Consider the following 15013-nt stretch of genomic DNA (forward strand, 5'->3'; position numbering starts at 1 on the left):
TCCCGGCAATCTTGATTCCAGCTTGTGCTTCTTCCAGCCCAGCGTTTCTCATGATGTACTCTGCATATAAGTTAAATAAGCAGGGTGACAATTTACAGCCTTGATGGACTCCTTTCCCAATTTGGAACCAGTCTGTTGTTCCATGTTCAGTTCTAACTGTTGATTTCTGACCTGCATACAGGTTTCTCAAGAGGCAGGTCAGGTGGTCTGGTATTCCCATCTCTCAGAATTTTCCAGTTTATTGTGATCCACACAGTCAAAGGCTTTGTCATAAAGCAGAAATAGATGTTTTTCTGGAACTCTCTTGGTTTTTCGATGATCCAGCGGATGTTGGCAATTTGATCTCTGGTTCCTCTGCCTTTTCTAAAACCAGCTTGAACATCTGGAAATTCACGGTTCACATATTGCTGAAGCCTGGCTTGGAGAATTTTGAGCATTACTTTACTAGCGTGTGAGATGAGTGCAATTGTGTGGTAGTTTGAGCATATATGCGTTAGTATACGCTATTTATCTCTCTCTTTCTGACTTACATCACTCTGTATAATAGGCTCTAGGTTCATCCACCTCATTAGAACTGACTCAAATTGCATTCCTTTTTATGGCTGGAATTCTCTGGTGGCTCAGATGGTAAAGTCTGCCTGCAAAGTGGGAGACCAGAGTTTGATCCCTGGCTCAGAAAGATCTCCTGAAGAAGAAAATGGCAACCCACTCCAGTATTCTTGCCTGGAAAACTCCATGGACAGAGGAGCCTGGTGGGCTCCAGTCCATAGAATTGCAAAGAGTCGGACACGACTGAATGACTTTAGTTTCTTTATGGTTGAGTAATATTCCAGTTTGTGTATGTACAACTTCTTTATCCATTCATCCATTGATGGACATCTAGGTTGCTTCCATGTTCTAGCTATTGTAAATAGTGCTGCAATGAATATTGGGGTATATCTTTTTCAATTTTGGTTTCCTCAGGGTATATGCCTAGCAGTGGGATTGCTGGGTCATATGGTGGTGGAAGGCAGATTCTTAACCACTGGTCCACCAGGAAGTCCCTCTTTCTCTTTTTGTTCCCTTCTACTGGTGTTCCTGCCCTATTTCAAACCTCACACGGGTCCTACTTACTCTACTCATTTCCCCTCTTACTGCATTTTCCCCTCAACCTTTGACTGCCCCATCTTGTTTTTGCCTTTCTTTCCCATCTCTGCTCCCTCTCTGCTTTTGGAGGCACACCTCACCTATCCATGTTATGCTCACTTCCACCTCATTCTCTGGCACCCCCAGGTGACTATGCATCAAATTTCCTGCTTTCTTTCTTCCTCTGCTCCTCCAATTGCTAATTTCTCTCCTGGGGTCCCAGTGCTCTGAATGCCAAGTTTCCAACTCCTTAATCCTCACCACTGTTGCTCTCCCTCCTATCACTGATTCAGGACTCCTCTCCCTACATTGCTCTTCTACCCCTGCAGATCCTGTTTCCATTACTACTTTTATAAAACTGACTTTCAAGGCTCAATTTCTTTTATGTTACTGTCTCTTTGCAAGATCCCCAGCCATCACCGTCTGTATTCTCATTGGTTCCCTTCATTCTTTTCAGCTGTTTTTCTGTGTCCTTCTGTCTCTGCTTCTTCTACACCCTCTTGCCTACATATTTCCAGGGATGTGACTGAATAACATGCCTGCCTTCAAGAACATTTTCCTATTGAGTTGAATTGGACACAGAAAAACAATGACTGTCACATGGCTGGCCTGGGGCACCTCCACAGGGGGATGAAAGGAAGGTCTGACCAAACGGGGAGGCCTAAGAGGAAGGACTGCTCTGAGGAGACGCAAGAAGAGGGGCTGGGAAAGAGGGGGGCCTCAGGGGCAGGCTCTCCAGGATCAGGGAGAGAACGTGGCATGTCCTGCCACCCTCCAAGGGTGGATAGGGCGAGGCTGGGGGATTGTTCCCAAAAGTTCTCCAATGCTGAATAGAAATACGGTGACAGAGTTTTGGAGTAGAAAAAAGTAGCTTTATTACTTTGCCAGGTAAAGGGGGAACACAGTAGGCCAATGTGTCAAAAACTGTGCCCCTGCTTCCTGGGAAGTTGGAAGAGGTCTTAAGGTTTTCAGGGTTTTTTTTTTTTTTTTTTCCCCCAGGTGGAAAATGGGGCTGAAAAAAAGAATGAGGGCTGGTGTGGTCTTGCATTCTTCTCCCCTTCCTGGGTGAATTGAGATCATCACAGCTGGCATGAGGCGATTCAAGAACAGGTTCTGGTGGTCTCTGAGGTCATCGTCCCCTGACATTCTTTTTGGAATGAAGAATGCTCCGAGAGGGAAGTAATGTTTTCTTGGAAGGATAAATGCCAAGTGTAGCTAGAGGGCATCATTTTCAGATTGCAAATAAGCAAGAAAGAGAGGGAGAACAAACATCTCCCTCTCTTATGGGATGAAGAGAAAAAGGACTGTATGTGGGCTAACATAATGGGGTGCCTCATTTAGTTTCTGCTACAGCAGGAGCAGAGGTAGTACAGTTTGAAGAAGCAAAATGTTTGACCTATGTGGAAGAAAAGCCAAGGGCAGGGACCAGCCCCAGGATGAATTTAAATCCAAAGGAAAACAAGTCTTCTTTTCTCTGTAACATGCCGTGCCTCTGTATGTCAGTACATCACTGGGAAATGGCAGGATGACTCCCAGGCATTTGTCAATGGAGATTGTCTCCTTCTGACAAATTCACCATTACGAATTATCCAAAGACTTAAAAGAGTGGAACTTTGACTAAAGATGGTGCCACACTCACTTATCAGGTTTCTCTCTAGTATGAATTCAGTTGATGCTTTGCAAGGGCTGGCAACTCATAAAAGATTTTGCATAACTCAATACATTTGTAAAGTTTTTCTCCAGTATGAATTCTCTGGTAAACTGTAAGGTTTCCCTTGTGATTAAAGACCTTGCCACACTCACTGCATTTGGAAGGCTTTTCTGCCATATGAATTTGTGGGTAGTAAAACTAGTAAAAAAGGGTTGTCTTCTCAAGAAAGACCCTGTCACACCCATATTACGTTTGTAAGGTTTCTATTATGAATTCTTGGGTGACTCACAAGGTTTGTTTTGACAAAAGACACTTATTACATTTGTAAGGTTTCTCTCTAGTATGAATTTCCTGATGAAGTCCAAGGGCTTCAGTGAAAGACTCTGCCACATACATGATATTTATATGGCTCTGCCTCCTGCATGGATTATCTCATGTCTGCTGATACCTGAGGAAGAATGAAAGGCTTTCCCACAGACACTACATTTTTAAGGGTTCTCTCCAGTATGAATGCTCCCATGAATTACAAGGTCTGGATTTCAGCTAAACATCTTAGCATACATATCACATTTCTGTAATTTCTCTCCTGTATGGATTATTTGATGTCGACTGAGGGTTGAGCTCTGACTAAATGTTTTACCACAGTCATTACATCTGTAAGGTTTCTCTCCAGTATGAATTCTATGATGAATTGAAAGCTTTCTTTTTTGACTAAAGACCTTGTCACACTCATTGCATTTGTAAGGTTTCTCTCCGGTATGAATTCTTTGATGAATTACAAGGTCAGAATTTTGGCTAAAGACCTTGCCACATACATCACATTGATGCAATTTCTTTCCTGTATGGACTATCCTATGTCGACTGAGGATTGAGCTCTGATTAAAGGTTTTACCACACTCATTACATTTGTAAGGTTTCTCTCCAGTGTGAATTCTTTGATGAACTGAAAGCTTTCCTTTTGTACTAAAGAACTTGCCACACTCATTACATTTGTAAGGTTTCTCTCCAGTATGAATTCTTTGATGAATGACAAGATCTGAATTTCGGCTAAAGACCTTGCCACATACATCACATATGTGTAATTTCTTTCCTATATGGATTCTCGGATGACTCCTGAAATTTGAGCCCTGATGAAGCTTTTTGCCACACTCATACAATTTGTAAGGCCTTACCCTGTGTGGGATCTGGTTTTGCATCAGTATGGAAGGATCCATAAAGTCACTCCCATATATATTATAAATATTGGTTTGGAGAGTAGGAGAAACTATTTGAAGAGGTGAAAATGAGGAGCTACTGTTGACATACTTATCAGCTTGATCAAATGCAATTTTCTGTTGATGTTTAAACATACGTAGTTCATCCTGAAGGCTTAACACAAGTCTATTTCCAGTACGGTTGTTTACTGCATCCCTTCTACCATGCTGACTTCTACTATCAGTGACATCTTGGTTAAGGGATGTACAGATATTTTTGTAATTTCTTTCATCATCTCTCCACTGAAACCTGAAGTCATTCATGTTCTCCTGAATTTCTGGGACGTTAAAATGTTTGGTTTCCGGGATTTCATTTCTTCCCCAAATCACTGTTCGGCATACTCCTCCTCTATCAGTGTGTGATTTTAGTTGTAATTTCCAGATGTATAGATGAGAAATATCTGTAAGATATAAAGAACCATAGATATCCTATTCATTACACTGCATGAATATAAGTTTCAGGTTGAATATAAGATATTAAATAAAAGTAATACTTCAAACAGTTATGAAACTTCTCAACCATGTTAAATTTTTGAGGAACAATAAATAGGATTCTCCACTACACTTCTGGTGTATTATGAAGTGGCCAGGCCAAATCATCTGAAGAAAGGGCATGTTTAAATTCCTGAGGCTACATTATGAAGCTTTTCATGCCTGAGTCAACATGACTTTGAGCTCAGTTAAGCAAGGTAGGGGATTTCAAAAGGCAAACAAGGGTAAATCCAAAGATACCTTCCCAACTTTTAGAGGCAAGTTACCCTTACCCACAGAGAGCAGGTTCCTGAAGGTGTCCAACATCACATCCACATATAAGGCCTTCTGAGCAGGGTCTAGGCATTCCCACTCTTCTGGAGAGAAGTGGATGGCCACATCATTCAATGTCAACTGTGAGTTAAAGTTTAAAAAAAAAAAAATTTCACCAAGGCCATGAGGAGAGTTCCTATTTCCATACAAAATGAATAGAGGTAAAAGATCAATTAAGTTGAAGAATGTATTCTGACAGAGCCATGGAAAGGCACTTAGAGCTACTTGTATGTCTAATTTTAATTTCCTGTGCTTTGTCATTGAGATTATGATAGCTTCCAAATAGAAGTAGATTTCTCATTTTTGTGGGCAATACATGAAATATATACAAATAATAATTCAACACCAGGTTGTCTATGTGGAAGGGCTAGATATGTTGGACACACTGAGAATTATCAAACTTGGATATAAAGGAATATGAGTGGTGTTTTCAGAGATGACAAAGTCCACAGTAGTTTTAAAGAAAGTTCAAAACCTCCAAAGATGATGCTGATGATGACAGCAGCAAAGACAAACAACATTTGAATACTTCCTATATACTATGCGTTACTCTAAATGTTTAACATTTTTAACTTGTTAGCAACATCACAGCTCATTAAAGAATTTTTTACCATCTTACAGAGGAGAAAACTGTCAGAGACACTGAAAAACTTGACTCAGGTCAAGAACCTAATGAATCATCTAGTAAGCACCTGAACTACCATGTTTGGGTTCTAGAACTGAAGCTGAAAAATCAAAAGTAATGAGCATTAAAAATTCATTGACAGATGACTCCCTGAGAAAATTTGAAAGAAGTTCAAGATGAACAACATGGATCAGCCTAAGAGGTCATTATACAAGTGTGCACACACGCACACATACACAAAATGTTAGCAATCTTATTATTATTTAAACTGTGAACATGGTAGTATAGGAAAAAAAATCAAGGCCAGAGAACATGTTAAAAATACACTGTCGACTGCAAAACGATGAACATGTTAAAAATACACTGTCGACTGCAAAACGATGAACATGTTAAAAATACACTGTCGACTGCAAAACGATGAACATGTTAAAAATACACTGTCGACTGCAAAACGATGAACATGTTAAAAATACACTGTCGACTGCAAAACGATGAACATACTAAAAATACACTGTCGACTGCAAACGATGAACATACTAAAAATACACTGTCGACTGCAAAACGATGAACATACTAAGAACATACTAAAAATACACTGTCGACTGCAAAACGATGAACATACTAAAAATACACTGTCAACTGCAAAAGGATGAACATACTAAAAATACACTGTTGACTGCAAAACGATGAACATACTAAAAATACACTATTGACTGCAAAACGATGAACATATTAAAAACACACTATCAACCGCAAAACGATATGATAGTTTTAAAATCATGATCTCTTTTTTTTTTAATCATGAAAAGTGAAAGTCACTCAGTCATGTCCTACTCTTTGTGACCCCATGGACTGTAGCCTGCCAGGCTCCTCTGTCCATGGAATTCTCCAGGTCAGAATACTGGAGTGGGTAGCTGTTCCCTTCTCCAGGGGATCTTCCGAACCTAGGGATCGAGCCCAGGTATCCCACATTGCAGGTGGATTCTTCACCATCTGAGCCACCAGGGAAGCCCCAAATCATGACATCGTTTATCTAAACCATGGACATGCACATCCATACACCTATGCATACAGGTCAACACTAAAATAACTGAGTAGTCTCCTGACAGTTTTTCAGTCTATTTTTTCAGTATTGGTTTTATTTACATGCATTCTAAGATCCTTCAGACAATGAAAATGTACAAATTGTACTCAATTGAGTTTCCCAAAAAGATTCTACACTAGGATACTAAAAAAACTAGTACAGACATAACACTGATTCAAAAATTTTAAAGTTATTACTGTTATACATTATTTTAAGATAACAGATAAAATCACAATAATAAACTTAAGAGATTCTTGAAGCATTAAAAAAAAGACAGAAATAATATTGAAAAATATATTATTATTAAAAAAGAACATTTTACCAAATGTCATGATTAAAAGGAAACTCCAAATGCATTCCTTTGAAGTTCCAGTGGAGTGAAGTGGGTTGGCCAGAGCTCCTGCCTTTCACCACTGTACAGGGTGCCTGAGCGGAGACCATGAGAGGAAGTGACCAGAAGAAAACAGACAGCTAGAGCGACAGAGTAATCTAAAGACAAGAAAGGCAAAAAGTGAAAAGAAGGAAAAAGATATTCTATCCTATAGAGAGCAGGAGTGACTGCACAGTATCAGAAAAATAAACAAAAACCGACACAAGAGACAAAGGACATCACATAATCATAAAAGGGTCGATTCCAAAAGAAGATGCAACAATTAATAAATATGTACTGAGGGAAGGCACTAGGTAAGGATGAACGTACAGGTGTCAAGAAAGAACACCTCAGAATCAGAAAGAAATCCAAAGAGAGGCATTTCAAGGACAGACTGAAGCATCAACTGAGACTATGACTTCACCTGAGAAACAGCCATCCTTTACTGTCCTCTTCCTCCTCTTCTTATGGGCTTCTTACTCAGACAACTTGCATCTTTAGAGGTCAAGCTTCAAAGCTGAAAACAGGCTGTTTAATGGTTAGAATAAACATACTCCCTCTTCCTCTGCTGCAACCACACACACAGGGAAGATCTCACCATGTGGATTAAGAGTCCTGTGCTCCCCACTGTCACAGGAGGGACTCAGGACAGTAAACTCCCCCACAGAGACCAACCAGTCACTTTCCCCACACTTTTCATCAGATCTCCCCACCCTCCTGAGGCTGCTATGCCACACAGTAGCAGTGGGCACCTGAGCTGACCTGACAACCCCCTTCAGGTCACAGACCAGGCCCTGGTCCATCCCACGCAGAACAGAGCACCTCCTCCTCAGGCTAGATCTCAGTCCTCAGAAACAGGAGGACTCACAGTCCTGATGTTCAGTGACAAGTCCAGACTGGAATCACAGGGGCAATTAAATATTATTGAAATCTCGCCACATACCCACGGTCTTAAGAATTTGTGGTCAAAGTGTATAAAATATGTCTATACAAATGACTCATTGATCTACTATGAAGCCTGGATTGAGTACCACTAACAGAAGATTAAGCCCAACACATCTCCCACTTTTTCTTTTTCTTCTCCAGCTTTATTGAGATATAAAAGATGAATGAAAATGGAACAAGTGATTCTCTGACAAACATATACACTGGGAATAATTATCACAATCAAGTAATCCATACTTCCATCAACCCAAAATTACCATTCTGTGAGACTATGTAGTGAGAGCATGTAATTCTTTCTAGGAAAATTTCAAGTATATAGAAACACACTGTTGATGAGAATTCAAGCTGGTGCAGCCACTGTGGAAAGTTCCTCAGAAAACTGAAAACAGAATTACCATACAATTTAGCAATCCCACTCCAAGGCATATAAACCGCACCAAATTATACCTCAAAAAGATTCATGCACCCCTATGTTTATAGCAGCAATATTTATAATACCCAAGACAAGGAAAAACTAAACGTCCACCAACAGATGTGTAAATAAAGAAGATATGGTACATATATACAATGAAATATTACTCAGCCATATAAAGAATGAAAGAATGCCATCTGCCACAATATAGATGGACCTAGAGATTATTATAAAGTGAAAGAAGTCAGAGAGAGGCAAATATATGATTATCATTCATTTCTAAAATCTTAAAAAAATGAAACAAGTGAACTGACTTACAAAACAGAAATAAGACTCACAGACTTAGAAACAAAATTATGGTTACCAAAGGGGAATGCAGGGGGGAATAAAATAGAAGGTTGGGATTAATACATAAACACTACTATATATAACGCAGATAACTAATATAGACATACTGTATAGCACAGGGAACTAATTCAATACTCTGTGATAATCTATGTGGGAAAAGAATCTGAAAAACAATCAACATGTATATGTACAACTAAATCACTTTGCTGTACACCTAAAACTAACAGAACCTTGTAAATCAACTATACTCAAATAGGAAAAGAAAGAAATCAGTTGTGAGCAAATTTCTTCATTATGGATGGGCTCTGTTGCAAAAATTCTCCAAGTTAATCAAGCCCATGTTTCAGAGAACTTGCAGAAAATAGCCAAGAGGGACCTGAGGGAAACACCTTCATATCACCTCAGAGTTCACAATTTTACTAGCTCACAGGAAGAGGAAGAAAACAATACAAGGCTAACCCGTAAAACTAAATTTTGACTGTTAGTACAGAAGATCATTGACATTTCTGCCAACTACTCATCAACATATTCTAAAATTAGGTGCCTGCCTGCATCCTAAATAGCTTTGGTTGTGTCCAACTCTTTGAGACCCTATACTGTAGCCTCCCAGGCTCTTTTGTGCATGGGATTTCTCCAGGCAAGAATACTGGAGTGGGTTGCCAGTCCCTCCTCCTAAAATTATGTACTACTTACCAAAGAAACTACATACATAAGAAGAGAAGAAGCCATTCATGCCAGGAAAAAAATCTGAAACAAATTTTAAAAGCCATAACTGGACACATATCAATGTTACAACTCAATGATCCATATCAAAACAACCTATCACCCATTTGGATCCAGTTTTCCCCCACCTGCACTACTAGGTGTTTCCATTTTACTCTGTTTACCTGCCTCCCTGTTTCATTGGTCGCGTGTATTTTTTGCTCTCCTCTGCTCTCCTGCTGTTTCTGGCCTCCTCTTTGTTTCTTCCCTCACACCTGTCCTGCCCCTCTGTGCAAGCTGTTCTGCCTCTTGAGGCTTTCTCCCACCCTTTCTGACTGTCATAAAATTTCTGTGTGTTTCTGCCTCTTTATTCCCCCATCTCCGCTCCTTCTCAGCCCTCTGGATACACTCCCTTCCTCCTCAGAGACCCCAGGTGGCGATGCTTCCTTCCAGCTCCTTCTTTCCCTTTGCTCTTCTTGTCACCCTCTGTCCACTTTTTCTCCTAGCACCACATGGCTCTGAAGGCCAAGGTTCCAACTCTTGTAACATTTCCTATTACTCTTTTCATGAAATGACCGTCCTCTGGGATCCCGCCTTCTCACGCTGATCCGGGTTCCCTTCCTTATGCTGCCCTGCAATCTTGCAGATGCGACGTCCCACTTTCAGGTTACTGCTTCTTCGCGTGTCTCTCAGCGACCCTCTACGTTCCCACTCGTTTTCCCTCACTCTTTTCCCTTCAGGTTTTCTACTTCTCCCTCGGTCTCTCCTTTTCCAGATACTCCCTCACCCAAGTACAAAATGCCCGCCTTCCGGAAAGGACCACTTTCTAACGGGGGATGGAGAGATCCTGGGGACCGAAGAGCATGGGTATCACACGACCCGCCCAGCTCACCTTCCCCCAGGCGAAGGCAGAAGACGCGGCCTCTGCGGCAGCAGAGCGGCCGGCGCTGCCTCCAGAGACCGAGAGTTCAAGGCTGGGGGGCGCAAATCCACCCCGCGGACGAGTATTTTACATGGGGTGAGGGTGGGGCGCGGGGGTCAGTAGAGGATTTTATGAAGGAAAGAGTCTTGAAAGGCAGTGTCTACGTGGGACGAAAGCAGAAAAGTCAGGGCAAGGACCGGCCCAGAGCGACTTCAAACCAAAAAGAAAACATACCGGACCCGAAACGGCGAAGTCCAGATTTTCTGGGGCGGAGGGCCGGGTCCTGGCATGTTAGATCCCTAGCGACTCCCACACCTTGAGGACTAGGGGTACCGCACAGCACAAGTTCACGGTACAAAGAAGAAACTTACCTCAGGACCATGACCTTGGCTGCGAGCCCTCCGCCTTCCGGGTCATTAGGCTGGGCTCCTCGGGTTAGAGGCCGGGTTTCCGAGGCGGGGCCTACCGGCAAGGGGCGGAGCGAGGAAAAAGCCTAGCCCTGTGCCCTGTAAACTGGAGGGACTGGGAGAAGGGAGGAGTTGGCTGCTTCGAGTTGTATACAGAGCTACTGCGAATCTGCATTAAAAATCTTTTTGCCTACTTCCGTGACCCCCCCCCCCCAGGTTCTTGTTTCTATGGAACATGTGAATAATAAAAATTGTTGACAAAAACAAACATTTTTAAAGCACCCACACACATGCGTGCACACGTACACTCCCTGGTCTCATCATTCGGGTCCGGGTCAGGATTGCCCTGGGGCGCCCCCTCCCTGAACTCCGCAGGCGAGCCTTTACAGCTCGACTTTGCTTCCCATAATAGGCCTGTGGCCGGTGCCTCCCGCAGCAGAGGCTTCCAGGGTCCTATTCCCCATAGGTGCTGAAGAGATGGAGTCTGGTTTCCAAAACCGTAGGCACGAACACCTGTTTATCCTTTGGAGGAGCTCCTTTATGTCCATCTTCTAGTCTTTTATTCTCTCTTGATTTCTATAACAGAATTTCCATATGACAATACTGGCTCTAATTAACATGTGTGGTCAATTCTCAGTATGAGTCCAGCTTACCCTTGGTACCCTTTATAGGCAGTGGAAAATTTTGCTTCAGTACTTCATTGAAACTAAGCAATAAATAATACCATGATAAAAATAGTTCCTGAGTAGACTGTATATACTTTGTTACATAATCAGCATGGAGCCCTATACCAAGGTCACAGGACAAAAATCTCTGGAACTAAGTCCCATAGCAAGTGTTGTCATGAATCTCCAGGTCTAATCCAGCCAGTTCTGTGACCCCCATATTAAGTAAAACACCTACCATATTACTCATCCTATAGAATCCTAATCAATCACCTAATGCCACCCCTTCCAGTAAGAATTTTCTGTCTGGAGGCTATAAAAATTGGCCACTAGCCCAACAAAGAGGTCAGCTCTCCCGTGAGCCATCCTGCTATTCTAACAGTCTCCCACTCTATTCTCCTTTCATTCCACCTCATGTCTGGAAATGCTTTTCCAACCTGCTCACATACCAGGACAATCTGGAAGTTCACAAAAGATTAAATTAACTGTGAACCCAAATGTAAAGATAAGCCGATTCTGTCTACCTATGTATCGTCTGCATAATAATGCAACAAGATCTGAACACATCTCTTGCTAGCTTCTTCATATGACATCTAGTAAGTAAAAGTTACATTTGCTACCTAATCTAAAATGGCTGTATGGTGAAAATCTAAAAAATATCTAAGGTCCATTCATTAAACATGTTTGCAAGCAAATGTAAAATGAGGAAGAGGAAAAAGGAGGTCCTTATTAGAGTTGCACATTATTGTCAGGACTTCCTGTCTTCATCTTCCACATGTGTGAGTGTCTCTGCAGGGGGTGCCATGCTCAGTGATTGTTCCTATATGAGTTGGTGCCCTTGACCTTGCTTCAGGAAGAGGATGGGAAAGATGGGGGCGAGGCGGGCTGTGGGTGCATAGGTCCCATCCAACTGAGTTTCTCTTCCCCAGCTCCTGGCTTGTCTCTCACCCAAGAGGTATCTGGGTCCACAGAGCCTAGGCTATGCAAGAGTTGACAAGGTCCAAGAGATTTTCATAGACTTTTAATCATTCTTTCAGTCCAAATTTGATTAGAAGCTGATATTTAACACTTGGTATTTCTAATCTCTTCATGCTGCAGAGTAAAGCATTTCTTGCTAGTAAAAGTATATAGTTAAGGTCAGTCATTAAAATACAACAACTGCTTGAACTTAGGTATCCTTCTTTCAAAATGGTATCTGGCGAGCTAGGTTGCAATCTGTAATGCATCCTGTCATGATGACTTTAGACACACAGTAAAATCCTTTTCTCTGTTGTGGTTCATCATTAAAATATTACACAAGGATAATTACAATAAAGGTATGAAAGGCCCCAGGCTCCACTCCACTCTCTCCCTCCCTGTCTCAGAGGGAGTTCTGAGGAAAGCGAACCCATGAAGAGGGCCAGAGGGCAAGGACCTAGGCCCTCGCCACCAGCTAGGAGAGGGAGTTTGAAAGCCTGCTAATGCAGCCCTGAAGGAGCCTTCCTGTGGCTTCAACCTCAAGAGGCCCTGAGCCACACCCATGCCACTAAGATGCTCCCACATGCACAGAAACTGTGGACTATCATCAAATGCTCACTCTGAAGCCTCTAAGCTTTGTACTGATTGGCTACATAGCAGTAGATAACGAATGTGCTCCTGCATGCTCAGTCACTCAATCCTGACTGACTCTTTGCAACCCCATGGACTGTAGCCATCCAGGTTCCACTGTTCATGGGATTTTCCAGGCAACAATGTTGGAGTGGGTTACCATTTCCTTCTCCAGGGGGTCTTCCTGAATCAACCTGCATTGGAAGACTTTTTTTTTTTTTTAACCACTTAACTACCTGGGAAGCCTGATTCAAGCCTGATTCTGGCCGGCTACAGAAATGGATATAAAATATATATGCCATGAAAAAGATGAAAATATGAAGGCACTTAAAATTCAAAATGAAATTCTCACAGTAAGATGAATATGCACATTCACCTAATCTTAATGACTTCAAAACTGTGCTACTTAGGGAATTTTCCAGTGGTCCAGTGGTTAGGACTCCATAGTTCCACTCTAGGGGACCAAGTTCAATTCCTGGTTGGGGAATTAAGATCCATAAGCCCTGTGGCAGTGAAAAGAAGGAAACATTTATTTCCTACAATGACATGATAAATTAAGTAAGACACCTGGGCATGAGTGGGTGGAGACAGGTACACTGGCAGTGAAAGATGGGCAACTTAGCCATTGGATGGAGTCCAGGGTGCTCTGTGAAGGGTCAATGGAGGTGTTGACTACCCCCAGAACTGGTCATTTAGTTAAGCAAAGACAGGACTGTCTTTGTAGGCAATGGAAATTAACAAGTAAAATGCAAAATTCTGTTCATGCTGATTGTGCATGTTCATTCCAATGGTATCAAGAACATCATTTCCATTTAGAGTACACTAAAATCTGGGAGACAGAGACCAACTGTAGTCCAGGGAGTATAGGTCAAAAGCAATCTGAGGAATCTCATATGAATTACAAAGCTCCAAAGTGGTTTGAGAATTAACATACTTGGGAGAGGAGAAAATCTTTTTTTTAATTGGAGGCTAATTACAATACTGTAGTGGTTTTTGTCATACATTGACATGAATCAGCCATCGGTGTACATGTGTTCCCCATCCTGAACCTCCTCCTACATCCCTCCCCATCCCATCCCTCAGGGTCATCCCAGTGCACCAGCCCTGAGCACCCTGTTTAATGCATCGAACCTGGACTGGTGATCTATTTCACATATGATAATATATATGTTTCAATGCTATTCTCTCAAATCATCCCACCCTCACCTTAAATCATGTCAACAAGCAGGGTCCCCCGCAGGGTCCTTTGATACCATTAAACAGCTTAAACGCTGAGGTTCTTGGGCATATTTGTTATCATCATTATATTTTTTTATTACTCCATTATTCATATATATGTGTACATTTTAGTCTTTGAATTTCACTTGATGTCACATGACATCCTGACAATGTGAGACTTTACTCCAACCCCGTAACTCTGGAAAACAGCCAACATAAAAGAACTCCTTTTCTTTTCTCTGGAAGGAGACCCCTTACTTGCTAAGAACTACGCTTCCTCTTTAATTTCAGTAAGACTCAGGACAGCCCATTTGTTTACTTCAGAAACAGCAAGAAAGAAATCTTCCAACTCCCCCTCCATTACCTTATGAATAATTACTGTTTCTCTTTTAGGTCTGTGGATGAAAAGCTTGTTGACATGATTTCATCAAATTTACTTAAGCCTTTCTCCTCTCCCAAGTATGCGAATTCTGGGACCACTTTGGAGCTTGTAATTCATATGGGACTTTGCCTAACTTGTTACACCTAACCAATTTATATCCCTGGGTACAAAAGCTAAGTTTTCAGTTTGACTTTTGAGGTTTTACAACTTTGGTTGCCACCATTCTATCTGAAGAATATTTCTTTGTTTTGACTACCCAGCAGGCAGCATGGCCCGTGGGATCTTAGTTCCCCTTCCCAGACCAGGGACTGAACCTGCACTGCCTGCACTGGACATGCGGAGTCTTAACCACTAGATTGCCAGGGAAGTCCTGCTAGTCACAGTACTGCGCAATAATTTCAGAAACTGGTATTGCTCTACATTTCTTCCTGCCTAAAGGGAAATGTTTTTATCTATCGTAATCGTGACCTATTTTTTTCAGTAAACACAACTTCATCTTGAATAATCTTTCTT

The 15013-nt window shown here is 41.8% G+C and overlaps 1 protein-coding gene and 1 long non-coding RNA gene across 2 annotated transcripts; both read right to left on the reverse strand.

Moving 5' to 3' along the window:
- Positions 1-2099: 2099 nt before the first annotated feature.
- LOC113876081 (zinc finger protein 160-like) lies at positions 2100-6292 on the reverse strand. Its single transcript, XM_027514909.1, has 2 exons — positions 4794-6292; positions 2100-4430 (listed from the first exon to the last, which is right to left on the reverse strand). The coding sequence occupies exons 1-2, from the start codon at positions 5092-5094 to the stop codon at positions 3316-3318; spliced, it is 1416 nt and encodes a 471-aa protein (XP_027370710.1). The 5' UTR covers positions 5095-6292; the 3' UTR covers positions 2100-3315.
- A 125-nt stretch (positions 6293-6417) lies between these two features.
- On the reverse strand, positions 6418-10869 carry LOC113876085. Its single transcript, XR_003506417.1, has 3 exons — positions 10613-10869; positions 7337-7429; positions 6418-6968 (listed from the first exon to the last, which is right to left on the reverse strand). It is a non-coding gene; the product is annotated as an uncharacterized LOC113876085 (long non-coding RNA).
- Positions 10870-15013: the final 4144 nt, after the last annotated feature.

Source organism: Bos indicus x Bos taurus, chromosome 18, assembly GCF_003369695.1.
Source record: "Bos indicus x Bos taurus breed Angus x Brahman F1 hybrid chromosome 18, Bos_hybrid_MaternalHap_v2.0, whole genome shotgun sequence".
Taxonomy (NCBI): Eukaryota; Metazoa; Chordata; class Mammalia; order Artiodactyla; family Bovidae; genus Bos; species Bos indicus x Bos taurus.